This window comes from Lontra canadensis, unplaced genomic scaffold (genome assembly GCF_010015895.1).
Source record: "Lontra canadensis isolate GAN:19392208 unplaced genomic scaffold, GSC_riverotter_1.0 scaffold63, whole genome shotgun sequence".
In the NCBI taxonomy this organism is placed as follows: domain Eukaryota; kingdom Metazoa; phylum Chordata; class Mammalia; order Carnivora; family Mustelidae; genus Lontra; species Lontra canadensis.
In genome coordinates, this window is record NW_022631057.1 from 8246780 (window position 1) to 8261141 (window position 14362).

Below are 14362 nucleotides of genomic sequence, written 5' to 3' on the forward strand. Positions count from 1 at the left end.
ACCTGGCCTACTTTCCCAGGAGTAGAGTTACGACAGCTGATCTAGGCGACAGGTGTAGGTTGCAGGGTACAGCTGCTGCCCAGCACATCTGTACCCATGGGTGGAGGGGGGGTGCTGCAGCAGGGTTCGTCAATCATTCCCACACTCCCCAAAGCTGAGGGGGATGTGCAGAAAGGGCCAGGGAGGGAGAGAAATGCGGGAAAACTGGGATAAGCATTCACAGACCACTTCTTTCCTAGAGATCCCAAAGTAGGACCCTTGCCAGTTTGCCCCAGTTAGCCTCGTTGGCGGCAGCTTGAGAGTCAAAGCCTTGAGTCCTCCTCCTCTGTCTTGCTGCCCAGTCCTTTGGCTTCAGCCAGCTCCTCTCCCTTCCGGGTTGGCTCAGCTAAGGCCTCTGCAGGCTGGAGCTCAGAATCCTGGCTCCTAGTGGCTCTCCCGGAAAACTGGGTGGGAAGTGCTTGAAAGAATGGCTCTTTATATATGCAAACGATTTCTTGCCACTGTAGTTCCTCCAACCACAGAATCAATTGAAGGGAGAACATTCTGGAGCTCTGGGTCTGTGCCAGGCACTGGGTCCAATGCTTTACCTGTATCACATCATCAAATCCTCCCCCAAACGCACCAGGTATGTGTTGTCAGGATCATTTCTGTTTCATAGGGGGAGAAATCAAGGTTAAGGCCACACAGAAGACAGTGAATCTGACATCTGATTGCTGCCCAGACTCCAAGGCTTGTACTCCATCCACTAAACACACTGCATGCAACCTCCCCATCCCTGGGAAATCCCACATTAGGCCCCATCCCTCTTCCTCATGTAGGTAATTCCCTGCCTATCCCCAACTCACCCATTTCTGTTGAGTGCAGCCAAAGTCACCTCCACGACCTTTATCGAGAGGCCATTCAGCAGCTCACAACTCTCCAACACCTCCGGTCACCCCACTGCCACCCACCAAAGTGGATGCCACAGCGCCCACCCTCTTCTCACACCCAATTTCCTTCCCTTGGTTCCATCATGGGCCTGCAACCGTTTTGCCTCTATCTACCATTCTTCAGGGACCCCACTTTACCCTCGTTTTTCCCTCTTGAGACACTTTTTTCTTAGTATTTTAATAATATTTATTGATATAAGAGGGATGCCTGGGTAGCTTAGTCAGTTAAGCATCTGACTCTTGATTTCGGCTCAGGTCATGATCTTAGGGTCCTGGGATCAAGCCCCCATAAGGCTCTGCGCTCAGTGTGGAGTCTGCTTGTCCTTCTCCCTCTGCTCCTGTCTCTCTCTCTCAAATAAATAAAATCTTTTAAAAGAGAGAGAATCTAGCTTGGGCTCCATTCCCTGTCCAATGGGCAAAGCTGGCTACATCATTTCTGGGATCCAGTGCAAAATAAAAAATGTGGGCTCCTTTGTTTAAAAAAGTATTGAGAATTTAAAGATTGCAACAGCAAAGCATCAAACCAAGCATCCTTCTAAGTATAGGGTCCCATGTGACAGCACAGGTCACATGTCCATGAAGCTGGCCCACCCATGGGCTCTAGGAGACTGGCTGTCTCTTAGTTGCCTTGAGTCAATGCATCCCCTGTTCTGAAAATGGACATGCCTGCCTCAGCCTCCACATTAGCTCTTGTCCCTTGCTTCTGCACCCAGCCTCCCCCAGCCGCATTCTCTGCACCACGGCCAGCATGATGGGCATTCCAGCTCTAGCCCAGGCAAATTCCCGGGGTCCGAGTCAGCCAGGCGGCATTGTTCTGGGGTCACCCACAAAGAGCGGGGTGCAAAACAATGACATCCCTGTGCCTGGGGTAGAAAGTCTCTCCAGAAATGAGAGAGCACTCAACGCTCCACCAAGAGACCTGGGTTTCAGTTCCAGCCTTGCCATTAAATTTGCTGTGTGTTCTTAATGGGTAAATTGCTCAACTTCTTGGCACCTCGGTTTCTTTATCCCTTAAAGGGGAGGCTGGGATGAGATTTTCTTTAAGACCACACCCAGTTCTAAAAATGTGTATTTAAATGACTCTAAGAGGCCATAAGGGTAACGACGTTTGCTTCAGCATTTACCCTATACCACTTGCAAGCTCATTTAATGCTGACAACAGTCCTATGAGGCAGGCACTGTTCTTCCCATTTCACGGATGAGGGAGTTGAGAGTCAGATGAAAACACATCCTAAAAGAGGAGTGACGGAAACATCCTAGAACTTGGTTGTAGGGATGGCTGCACAGCTTTATAGACTTACTAGAAATCATACTATCATATAATGACAAAGGGTGAATTGACGTATACATAATGTATATTTCAAAACTGTTAAGAAGCTAGAAATAAATTAATGTATGAAGCTAGAAAATGCTAGAGCCCTTCACTGCTACCCCACACTGCCACCAAAAGACTCCTTTCTCTGCCTCAACATAGCACGTGAAAGCATGGCCTCGGGAGCTAGACTGCCCTTTCAAATCCTGGCTCTGGCACTTACCAGCTGTCAGAACCATGCAAGATACCTCAATTTCTTCACTTACAAAATACAGTAAAAACGATACCTATTTCGAAGGGTCATTGGGAGGATAAAATGGATGAAAGCATATGAAGTGTTTGGAAATGCAGTTGGCCCATACCCAGTGCCACCCAGAAGGAAGGACTACGACTCTCCTTTCCAGGATGGCTATAGCCAGAGCCTGCCTTCCTCAAGGGGACTCCTTCTCTTTGCCAACCCCACCCCTACCCTCCAGGCCCCTTAAAGAAACACTTGCCTTGAAAAGCCATCTTTGGAAAAACACTGTGAAGACTTTCAGTACATCTCATGTCCTGGTAACAAAGAAGGGGAGTGGGGTTCCTGGGTGGCTCAGTCAGTTGGGTGTCTGTCTTTGGCTCAGGTCATAATCCCAGGGCTCTGGGATGGAGTCCCACATGGGGAGGGGGTGTCCCTGCTCAGTGGGGAGCCTGATTCTCCCTCTCCTGCTCCCCCTGCTTGTGCTCTCTCTCTCTCTCTCACACACCTTCTGTCAAATAAATAAATAAAATCTTAAAAAAAAAAGAGAGAAGGAAAGAAAGAAAGAAAGAAAGAAAGAAAGAGAAAGAAAGAAAGAAAGGAAGGAAGGAAGAAAGAAAGAAAAGGAAAGGAAAGAGAAAGAAAGGGAGAGAATCATCATCTTCCCAATAAGGCAGTGACTCGCCCAGGCTCATAAAACATTCATGACTATGCCAGCTTTTCCCACAGACTGTTTCTCCCAGGTCCTCCTAAGCTCAAGCCATCAGCACAGAGGGCCCTTCTTAAAGGGGACCCTGAAGCCAGTCCTCAGGTCTGAGTGGCCACAGATGAGGAAAGATGCTTTGCCCACCCCTCCCCCCAATCCTATTGGCATGCAGCCCCTCCAGGGTTAATGAATCAAGCAAGAAAGGGCAAGGGTTACTAGTGGACAGTCAGATGTCTACCATTTAAAAGTGAGTTTTCAAGCACTGAGCCCCTAAGCAGAGTGCATGTGACTGGGGTGGGGAAGAAGCCGGGGCGGGGGAGGGACTGGTGCTTTCTGTCTCATAGTCAAGCTTCTGCTTACATTTTGCACAGCACTTTAGAAACCACTTTCTCTTCCATTATCTCACTGAAAACTCACCTAAGCCTTAGCGGGTGATTGTTGTTGTCCCCCGGGGGTCAACACCCATTTTACGTTTTTACTGCTGAGCACACTGAGGTGACGCCCTTGAGCCAGCAGCCTAACCAAAGCACGGACTCAGGTCTCCTGACACCATGCCTGGTGATTTTCCACTGTGCTGAGGAGGAGGAAGTCAGAGGCTCCCTCAGACTCCACCTCAGAGGCTCTCATGACATTTATTAAATGCTCAAGAAAATAAAGCCACGTGCCGTCTTCATATCCCCACCAAGGGCCTTAACCAAAGGCTCTGGAAGGCCTGAACAAGAGAGCCAGAGGGAAAGGCAGTCCCTCCTTGGGTCCCACGGAGCACAGGAGCTCTGACTGCTCAGATCCCCAGAGGTCCCACATCAGATAACCCAAGTGGGGAAACAAATAAGCATGGGTCCGCGGACCTCAAGGCAGCAAGAAAACAGGCAGAACCCCCCCCCCCCCCAAGAAATCAGGCTGGGTCTGGAAATGCCACTTGCTCTGTCTCCTGGGGCTCCCAAAGCGCTCATCTCAACTCGAGCCAGGTCTGGGACTCCAGGGGGGTGACACCAGGCTCCTGGGCTGATTTTTTAAAACTCGTTTGTCACATTGACATTAATCCTCTTGTTAACAATCTCTTGCCCTGAAGCAGGGTTGGCTCAAAGCTGTGGAAGGGGAAGGGGCAAGGGGAAGCTCTTGGGTTTTAAGGAGACTCAGTAAGGTCAGCAAGTCCTAGAGGCCACCTTCTGCATGAGAGGGGGAGGGTAACATGCGCTGAGCCAAGGGGCCCCCAGCAGAGAGCCTGAACCTCCTTCCATTACCAACCGTCTGACTCTCCAGCATCCCTGCTGTTCTCTCCATCCTCTGCTCTCCACAACCAGGCCACTGCCTTCCCTTCTTATTGATTTTCATATTTAAGGAAAATCCATTTGCTTGATTCAGAGCAACTGAGTCATCACTGTGTTCAGAGGAAAAATCACTCACAAAGTAGGCACTTGGCAGTAGCCGCTTCTGGGATGGGCGGGGACCCTGCTTACACCCCAAAGGCGCTCTGTCCAGAGTTGCTTCTGGATTCGATTCTCTGCTGCTCTGTCCCAGCCACCTTCTCTTTCAGGGGGCTTTCAGGGGGCTCTGTCACCCCGGCCAGGCAGGCCTGTTTGTTCTCTACGCACCCCCCCACCACCCTGTCCCCATGCTATTGTTTATCTGTTGGAGGCTTACGACGGGGACATTTGGAGCAGGGTCAGAGGGGACTTGTATGATCAGCCATTCATAAATGGGAGAGAAATATTAATTGTATGCACTGATGGAAGAAATTAAACCCTTACAAAATTATAGCTTTGGCCCTCTTTTCCTTTCTGGTAGCACCCAAGGAACAGCATCATTCCAACACTACCCATGTGGGTGAGAGTCCCCTATCTAGCCTCAAGATGGATCCGGGGCGGTTCAGTTTCTGATACTGGTTTGTTTAACTGTTGTGTCATCCTGGTCTCTGGCTCTGGGAGAGCCAAAGAGCTCAGACAATCCACTCTATGAGCCCTCAAGAAGACACCGTGCTTCTTCTTAAACGACCACGCCTCCCCTTTGCAGGCAGAGGGGACTGTGAACAGCAGGACAGAATTCCAGTTAGCACATCACCAAATACCAAATGGAAGCAGGGCTGTAGGACTCAGACTCAATGATGCATACAGAATGCTCCCAGGCACTCTTCTAAGCGTGTCACCTGTGTTCATTGCCCTTAATCCTCCCAACAATCTTAGGACACAGTGGCAATTATTATCCCATTTACATACAGATGAAGAAATGGAGGTGGTCAGAGATGGAAGAATTCATGGGAATTCCTATGGCTAGTAAGTGGGAGATCCAGGAATTTGAATCCAGTCAATCTGCCTTAAGGGCCCATGCATTCACCCATTACACACACGCAGGGCACGGGACTCATCTCCGGCGTCCCAGACACATCCCCTCTCCCCACCTCAAAAGACCATTCATTCCTTTCATAGACAAATGCCATCTAAAAATCTTCTCCCCTGATCAGATGGGAACGTCTTCAATGCCACTGCTAGTCCGGTCTAGGGGTCCTTGACCCTCCCTTTATGTCCACGAGTACTGTGACCTGATTAGGGGCTCAGGCAAGGCTCAGGGGCTCTCACGGTGACTCTGCTCCCCACTGGTTGATACTGCTGGTGAAGCATTCAGAGACCTCCTAGGGAGTTCGCATTTTTTTTTCTTTTTTTTCTTTCTATCTCAACCCCTCAAGACCTGGGAATTAAATGAGTTCTTAAGCTGGTGAGATCTCTGGTCCCAGTCTGCTGGGTCCTTGGCCACAGCTACTCCCTTTCACTTACAGAACTCAAAGCTTGCTCCAGGGGCACTGGCCACCTGATTTCCTTCTGGACTCTTCCTGCACAGTCTGGAAGCCCTCAGGCTAGGAGGCGGGCGTGGGGGTAGGAGGGATGGGGGGCGTGGAATCCTTGCACTGCAGAGAGGTTGTACGAGGTTTTGGCTGACAACCTCCTTCCCATTCTCGGTCTTCAGCTCTTGTGGTTTCCTCTCCCGTCTTCTGCCCCCTCCTCCCACTCCCACGGCCCTCGAAGGAAGAGAGGCAGTGGTAGAGTCAGGAAAGTGGGAAGAAGTCACGTTACTTTACTGAGCACCTACTATTTGCCCGGCACTTCTGGGGCCTCCCCCTCCTCTGCTCCCACGAGTCCCAGCTCAGACCGGGGTAGGGAAGAAGGAAGGGTGGGCGGAGTCAGAAGCGGGGCGAAGAGGCTGGCGGATCGATCTGCCCTTTTCCAAAGAATGCCCGAACCAGCAGCAGCCCCGGGACGTGGGTGGGGGTGACGGGTCCCCGGGCAAAGGAAAGGCTCAATTGTGCAAAGGCTTCCTGCCCTGCCAGCTCTCGGCCCCAGCCCAGCCACCAAGCAGCCGCCTTTCTGCGGCCGGGGAGGCGGGACGGGAAGGCGAAGGCAGGAAAGGGTTACGGGAATAGCTTTCCAATGACAAAGTCTGGAAGGGACCCATGCCTCCGCCCCTCTGCGGGTTAAACTGGCACAGTGCGGGGGGAGGAAAGCGAGGGGGACCAGAAGCGGAGACTCCCCTCCCTCTCGCCCCCCTGCCCCCCCCTGTCGCCGGGCACCCCCTCCCGGGGCCCGCGTCGTCGGAGGCAGCCGGCGTGTGCCTGGGGCAGCGGGTCACGAGGCTCCGCCCCCGGCCGCCCGGTCCCGGGGGACGCACTTTGTTCAGGATGCCGCCTCCCCGCTCATTGTGGGGCCGGGGCCGCCGGCGGCCCTAGTGCGAGCGCGCAACCGGAGCGCGCGGCGGACGGCGATCCCAGTGCGAGGGGCGGACCCGGCCGAGGACCCGGGAGAAACTTTCTTATCGCGAGGAGAGCGCGCCCGGCCCGGCGCCGCGCGGGGGATGCGCGACTGTGCGCGGCGGCGGCGCGGACCGGGACCCGGAGCCGGAGCGGGCAGGCGCGCGGGTGAGTGGCCTGCGCGGGGTGGTCGCGGGGGCGGGGACCGGGCTGCGCGCGGCGGCAGAGATGGGCCGCCGCTTCCCACTCCGCGGGGCCGGGATCGAGCCCCGGGGGGAAGTGAGCCTGGTGCCCCGGGGAGGCTGCGGGCTGGGCTCGGGAGAGGCGCTGGAATAACAACGGAGGCGCCGGGAGGGTGTGTGCCGACACGTCCTTGGGGGACTGCGCGTCTGCTCCAGGAGTCGACTCATTAGGGGCTACCCAGCCCCAGCCTTTCGGAGCCTCAGTTTACCTTTCTGTGAAATACCTGCAACGTAAGGTGTGTTGAGATCCTATAACCAGAAGCACCAAGTACCGCGTATTACACACACACACGCACATACTGTACCCACATTTTCTCCCATCCCAGAGGAGCGAGCGGAGCAGCTGGCGCAGGTGACCTTGCTGGGCTGTTTCGGAAAATGTTCATTGGGTGCCCAGATTGCGCTGCGAAGCGTCCGCCCGCCAGACTCCCTGAGGCTGCCCTCTTCGGCGCCAGCCTAGAGGAAGCCCTCCTGGGGGACACGGGAGGGAGGAGAAAGGTGAGGTTGGGTGAACACCAGGAGCTCACCTGAGGGCGCTCGGTGCTTGGGCTCTTGTGGTCCCTTCTACTCTCAGAGCCGATAGAACCTGGTCAAAGCATAAAGAATCAGCCCAGTCTTCGGAGGGAGGATCGGGGGAGGACGTGAGTGGTGAGTGGTGGGGGGCGGTGTGCAGGGGTGAAATCCACCCAGCAGAGAGGCTTCCTTGTCCCGCGGAGCCCAACACTGGAAAATCAGCTGGTGAGTCAATGGGACTTTGTTAGGACGGCCACGGGGCGCTGCTGGCGCCGGCTTAAGGGAAGCGCCCGCATCCCCCCTTGATAACACGCTGTTTATCTGGCTTCCTGTTTCAATGATTGGGATGCCATTGGCTTGTTCAAATTCAATGCTGAAAAGCCTGCGGCCACGTTCGCTCTGCAAAAGCAGAGGGCTTGCCTGGGTTTTCATCTGTCTTCTTCCGGATGTATGGTATCCCCTGCAACGCACTTATAATGGGGCAGCTGTACTTGGCACAAAGAACCCCATCTCAAGGAGGCAGAGCTGCCGCTTCTGAGACCTTGGCTCCCTTCAGACCCAAAATACATGTGACTTCAGCCTGCTTATGAATTTTTTTCACCCTGCCTTGAATTTTGGTCGGTGTGTCTTTGGGTTTAAACTGGGAAAGAAGGCTGTGACTCTGGATTTCCTCCCTGAAAATGAGCTTTATCTCATCTTCCACAGCTAATTCCTGGGGGAAGTTATCGGTTTGTAGTTCCCTAATCAGCCTGGGTTGCTGACTACTTGGATGATCAGAGAGCAAAGAACTTGCCTTTCTGTTTTGGTTTTCACTTCTTTAGAATGGAGCTGGGGCATGTTGCTGCTCCTGGAAGGACAAGGCTTTCCCCCAATCTGTGCTTCAGCCCTTACAGCCTGTTTCTGGAACTTCCCAGGTTAAGGGGGAGCAGCCCCCACTCTGAACTCCAGAGATTTCCCTGAACTCCCTTAGGGTGGGTTTCACATTCTTCTTTGTGTTTTAGACGTTGGGGATTTGTGCACATGCCTCATCTCCCTCAGCATGCCAGCTAGCCAGGTACCCCTGCTGATCTCCCACAACACCCAGCACATAGTAGGCACTTTCTAGATGTTTGCTGAATAGTGCAACTGGAAAAAATCTTTCCCTCTCAAAACAGGTCTACAGGGGCGCCTGGGTGGCTCAGTGGGTTAAGGCCTCTGCCTTCGGCTCAGGTCATGATCCCAGGGTCCTGGGATGGAGCCCCGCATCGGGCTCTTTGCTCAGCGGGGAGCCTGCTTCCTTCTCTCTCTCTCTGCCTGCCTCTCCGCCTACTTGTGATTTCTGTCTGTCAAATAAATAAATAAAATCTTAAAAAAAAAAAACCAAACAATAAAAAAACAACAAAAAAAACCCAGGTCTACAATGGGGTTGATTTGCCCACAGGACCATTTGGGCCTTTTGTGAGATCTACTTGGGGAGCCCTGGCCTGGGGCAACTGAAAACAGGATTGCTGTTTTTGCTTCCCTTGCCAGCTCTTCTCCCCTCCTGAGTCTACCCAAGCCTCTGGCATTGGCTCAGCTTTGGTCAAGTAGAAGAGACTGGCCTGGAGTAGAAACGACTCTTGTCCATTCTTTAAAAATTTGCCTCTCTTTCCATCTTTCTTGTCAGTCAATGTCACTTCCTCTTTCTTTTAAAGTTCTTTTGAATTCTTAAAGGGTTTGGCCTTTAGAAAAACTAGAATGTCAAAGTCAAAAGGATCTCTGCCCCTCCCAACCCCTGCCCTGCCCCTCTTCCCTTTAGGGACAAGAATCAAGGTGGGGGATGGACTCAAAACCACACAGCTGGGGGCCGAGAGAGGCCAGCCTAGAACCCAGGTCTTCTGGCCACCCGTCCAGGGCTTAATCCCTTTCAGCAGATCACCTCCTTGCACTCAGACTTTTTCTCTGCCCAGTGTTTCCATCCATAGATCTTGGCAGATGCCCATTAGCTGTCAGTGAGAAAGGAACAGAAACAAGGGGTAAGGAGAGCTGTCTGGGTGATGGAACCAACCACCAGCCTTAGAGTCTCTGGAACATCGAGAACTAAGAATGTGGCAATACTTGGCAAACCCTTCATCTTTCTGTCCCCTTGTCACAAAACAATAATTAAAAACACTTTTAGTTCCTTCTTCAACTTAAAAAAAAAAAAAAAACCCAACCAACTTTTCAAGTAAAAAACACCCTCCTCAGTAAACAGTTTGCTGGGCCTAATCTGTTCCCTCAACCTCCCAGGAAGGCTGACTCAGGCCTGATTTCCTCCGAGGGGCCTGGAACTTTGCTTCCCAGTTTCCTGTGAGTCTTGAGAGACGTGAGGGGAGGCAGGATGGCCAAGACCCAGGCCTCTCAGAAGTGCCGGTGGATGTGACTCCGCTTCCCCTACACGGCCTGTGCAGTCCACACTACCATCCCTGTCAAATCTGTCTGCTCTGCTTCATTTTATTTTATTTTATTTTATTTAGAGATTTTATTTATTTACTCGACAGACGACAAACGGAGATCACAAGTAGGCAGACAGGCAGGCGGGGGTGGGGGGGGGAGAAGGCTCCCTGCAGAGCAGAGAGCCCGATGTGGGGATGTGGGATGTGGGGATGTGGGGCTCGATCCCAGGACGTTGGGATCATGACCTGAGCTGAAGGCAGAGGCTTTAACCCACTGAGCCACCCAGGCGCCCCTCTGCTTCATTTTAATATGAGATGCGCTAATGTGCTTAAAAAGTTAAAGGTGCCGAAGCACGTGCCTATGGACACCATTAATAACAACGTGTTTCCACTTCAAAGGATGCTGAGACTCTTACCATGTCCACACCTTAGATGCTCTGGAAGCTTTTGTGCATGGTTTGCTTATTTCTTTTTCAGATCGTTCGTGGGGGGTGGCATCTGGAAACACAGCTGATTTTTGTGTGTTGATCTTGTGCCCTTGAAACTTGGCCAAATTTGTGGGTTTGTGTATTTGTGTATTTGCTTTCGTAGCCTTAGTGTGTGTGAATTCTTTGGGATTTTCTATATGTAGAATCACATCAACTGTAAATATAGTTGTACTACTTCATTTCCAATGTGGATACCATTTATTTATTTATTTATTTATTTATCTTTCCTAATCGCTCTGGCTAGAATTTCCAGTACTGTGGTGAGTAGGAGTGGGGAGGTGGACATCCTTGTCTTGCTGCTGATCTTAGAGAAAAAAGCTCTCAGTCTCACCATTGAGTATGATGCGTGCTGTGGGTTTTTCATAAATGTCCTGTATCATGTTGAGGAAATTCCCTTCTCTTCCCAGTTTTCTAAGTGTTTTCATCATGAAAGGGTGTTGGATTTTGTCAGGTTCTTTTTTCTGCACCAAATGAGATAATCATGTGTTTTGGTACATGACATTGATCGTTTTTCTTGTGTTGAATTACCCTTCCATTACCGGGATAAACCCCTCTGAATGCTTTTTTGTTAATTTGTGAAGTTTTATCTAAAAAGACTGAAGATGGGGAGTCTGGGGGGCTCAGTCAGTTAAGCCTCTGACTCTCGGTTTCAGCTCAGGTCATGGGCTCGTGGTTGTGGGATCCAACCCCGCGTGTGGCTCTGCGCTCAGCACGGAGTCTGCTTCAGATTCTCTCTCCCTCCCACTCCTCCTGACCCTCTCAATTAATTAATTAAGTCTTAACAAGACTGAAGAACATTTGACATGGTGCTAACTGTGCAGTTGGGTCGGTCAATGCACATTCATTATATTTTTCGTACAGTCACTGTACTTGAAATGTTAAATAATATTTTTATTGTGGTAAAATATACATAACATAAAATTGACCATTTTAACTACTTTTACGTGTACAGTTCAGTAGCATTAAATGCATTCCCCTTGTTATGTAACCGTCACCATCATCCATTCCCGGAACTTTCTCATCCTCCCCAGCTGAAACTCCCTGCCTGTTACAGTTAACTCCACGTTCTCTACTGCCCTCCCCCAGCCCCCCAGCTTCTGGCAACCACTGTTCTACTTTTCATGTCCATGAATCTGTGAGGACTTTTATCTCCATGAATCTCCATGAATAGCCTGAAAAGTCAGGAACTTCATGGCTTTAATTGAGGGATCAAAGGACCTCACCTGACTCCCAAGGGAACATGCTAGAGGGATTTTGATTCGGATCTTCTTGACTTACAAACAGTCCCTCAACAACCGCCCCCGTGTCAGAGATGGTCGTTCCAGATGGAGAGACGAACGGATTCCTGGTCATCACGAGGCTCAGGGGGCACCCAGATCAAGCTCTGCGTGAGCCTCGTTTTCTCCAGTTCGTGGTTCTCCCTCTTTGCTGCACCTTAGCATCACCTTGGGTCGCTTTAAAAATTACTGATTCCTGGGCACCCCCAGGGGATGCGGCTTCATTCCGTCTGGATTGCAAACCCTGGTGTCTGTCATTTTCTAAAGCCCGCTCAGTGACTGATGCACACAGAGTTTCAGCTACTCAGTGGTTGAGCTGATTTACTCCCTGGAACCCTTGGCTGCTCACAGCTTCCAGTGACGCAATTCCCTCCCCATCTGGACGATAATACTGACCCACTTTACATCCCTCTCCTGATTTTAAAACCCATTTGTAAATAGAATAAATGTGAACTTCTGTAGAATTAAACTTGCAAACTTATAAAGAACCGTGACTGTCATGGAGCCCCCCCTTTTTTTTTGCTTTTGCAGATACCTCAGGTCCCCCCTAAAATCTCCCCACCGGGGGTCCTCCAGCTTGGACACCTCTGTTGCTGGGCAACTCCCAGCCACGGGGTGGGGGTGGGTAGAGGTGGGGGTGGGGTGTTGCAGTCATCTTATTCCCTATTTGGACAGCTTGGTCTCTCAGAGTTTCTTCTTGTAGTAGTCTATCACGGGTGGCGACTTCTAGCCACTGGGGAAAGATAGCAAGAGGTGAATGGGCTTCACCAAAATGTATCCCCAAATTAGGGCATATGCAAAATGAAACATGTGGTCTAAGTGTAATTGACCTGCAGAGTGACAACCTTTTCAATATTTGGAAACAGCTACCATGTGCCTGCCCCATCCTTTCCCCTCTGCCCTCGGCTGCCCTGTTTTTTGCAGATCTTCAACGGATGTGTTCTCAAGTATTTTCTGGGAAGACGTATGAGGTAATAGCAAGAATTTAGATTATGAAATGAGCCGGACTGGGAGTCAGGCTTCAAATCTTGACTTTGCGTGTGAAGTCCTTAACCCATGATGAGTACTCAGCAAACATGAGCAAGTGAGGTCATATTACCCGCAGTGACATCATCATCTCTCTCTGTGTGACCTCAGGCTGGCCAGGGACGCTCTTAGAGACTTCAGTTTCTTCCCCAAGAAAAACTGAAAGAAAATGCCTTACTCCGAAGACAGTGTGATCCCTATGATCTGGCAAGTTTGGGAGATACAGGCGCGGTGGGGGGTGGTGATTGTGTGGTTTAAGCGACACCACTGAGCCCTGACCCAGGTCCTGGGCCATGCAGTGTGTGAGCTCAGTTCATGCCAGATTGCTCCCCCGGCCCCCCACTAAATCATCCTTAAAACAGCGACAGTTTACCGCCATTTGAATGTGTTGTTACCAGAGTGAAATGCAGCCCTCCAGTTACATACTTAGTGGCACACACCACCCACAGGCCGATCGCCCGATGATCAGTTAGGCAAAGCACCCCCCCCCACCACCAATTTGTAGATTGTCCCTGCAAACCTGGGAGCTGGCCTGTCAGGGAAAAGACAGGAACATGACAGCATAAAGGAATGAGAGAGTCCAACTGCATCTTTTGCTTTATATTGTTTGTTGTTGAACTGATCCGTTTTGTTTTGGTATTACCTTTTTTTTTTTTTTTTTTTTTTTTTGTAGATGGCAAGGGTAGCATAGAATACAAAGTCAATTCCCAGAGCCTCTTTTCCCAGTTCATTGGTGCAGATAATTGAGTTGACTGGAAGGAGTAACCGGGTTCTGGGTAGTGCTAAGACACCAACTGTTCTCTTCCTGCTTTCCTTTTAACAAAAGAGAGACAGCTGATGAGACACCCGGTGAAGGAGCCTCAGCCAGGACCCAGGCGGGTCAGCTGTCTGCCTGGTCTCTCATCTGGGGCTGTTCTGTCCCTCAGCCCTCCCTCCCCAAAGCTTCAGGAGCAGGGCTCCGTTCCCTGGGGCATCCCTGCACGACAGACTGCTGACTGTTGGCCCCCCTAAGCTGGGAGCTCTCCATCACGTCCTGGGCACGGTCCGCTTCCCAAGGGCTTTCCAGTGTCAGCAAAGCTGCCCCTGCCTCACCGGGAGGTGACCGTGGGAGTTGCGGTGTCGGAGCCTACACCTAATCCCCAGAGTAGGCAAAAGGGCTGCGTGACCTGTAGGGTGCTTTCCAACGCCGAAAGTGCCCTGCCCCCCACGCACGAGGTTTTACTCTGAAAAATGTCAAACCAGTAGAGAAAGTGAAAGGTTAGGACCACTAATATCAGGATTCACTGATTGTTAACAGGTTTTTGTGGTTTTTTTTTTTTAAGATTTTATTTACGTATTTGACACAGAGAAGGAGAGAGAGCATAAGCAAGTGGAGCAGCAGGCAGAGGGAGAGGGAGAAGCAAATCCCTGCTGAGCAGGGAGCCTCATGCAGAGCTTGATCCCAGAACCCCAGGATGGAGACTTGAGCAGAAGTCAGATGCTTAACCGACTGAGTCACCCAG

At 51.1% G+C, this 14362-nt stretch overlaps 1 protein-coding gene across 1 annotated transcript; it reads left to right on the forward strand.

Annotated features, from left to right (window-relative positions):
- The first annotated feature begins 5003 nt into the window (after positions 1 to 5003).
- LOC116879680 (E3 ubiquitin-protein ligase MARCH11-like) lies at positions 5004 to 11996 on the forward strand. The gene is made up of 3 exons (XM_032878074.1): positions 5004 to 5009; positions 6663 to 7089; positions 11842 to 11996. Exons 1-3 carry the CDS (start codon positions 5004 to 5006, stop codon positions 11994 to 11996), a joined length of 588 nt encoding a protein of 195 aa, XP_032733965.1.
- Positions 11997 to 14362: the final 2366 nt, after the last annotated feature.

Bases quoted from the DNA above. Each gene is read 5' to 3' on its own strand.
- LOC116879680 (XM_032878074.1), top strand. The intron at 7,090-11,841 runs GTGAGTGGCCTG...ACTTACAAACAG, and splicing joins CGGAGCGGGCAGGCGCGCGG to TCCCTCAACAACCGCCCCCG.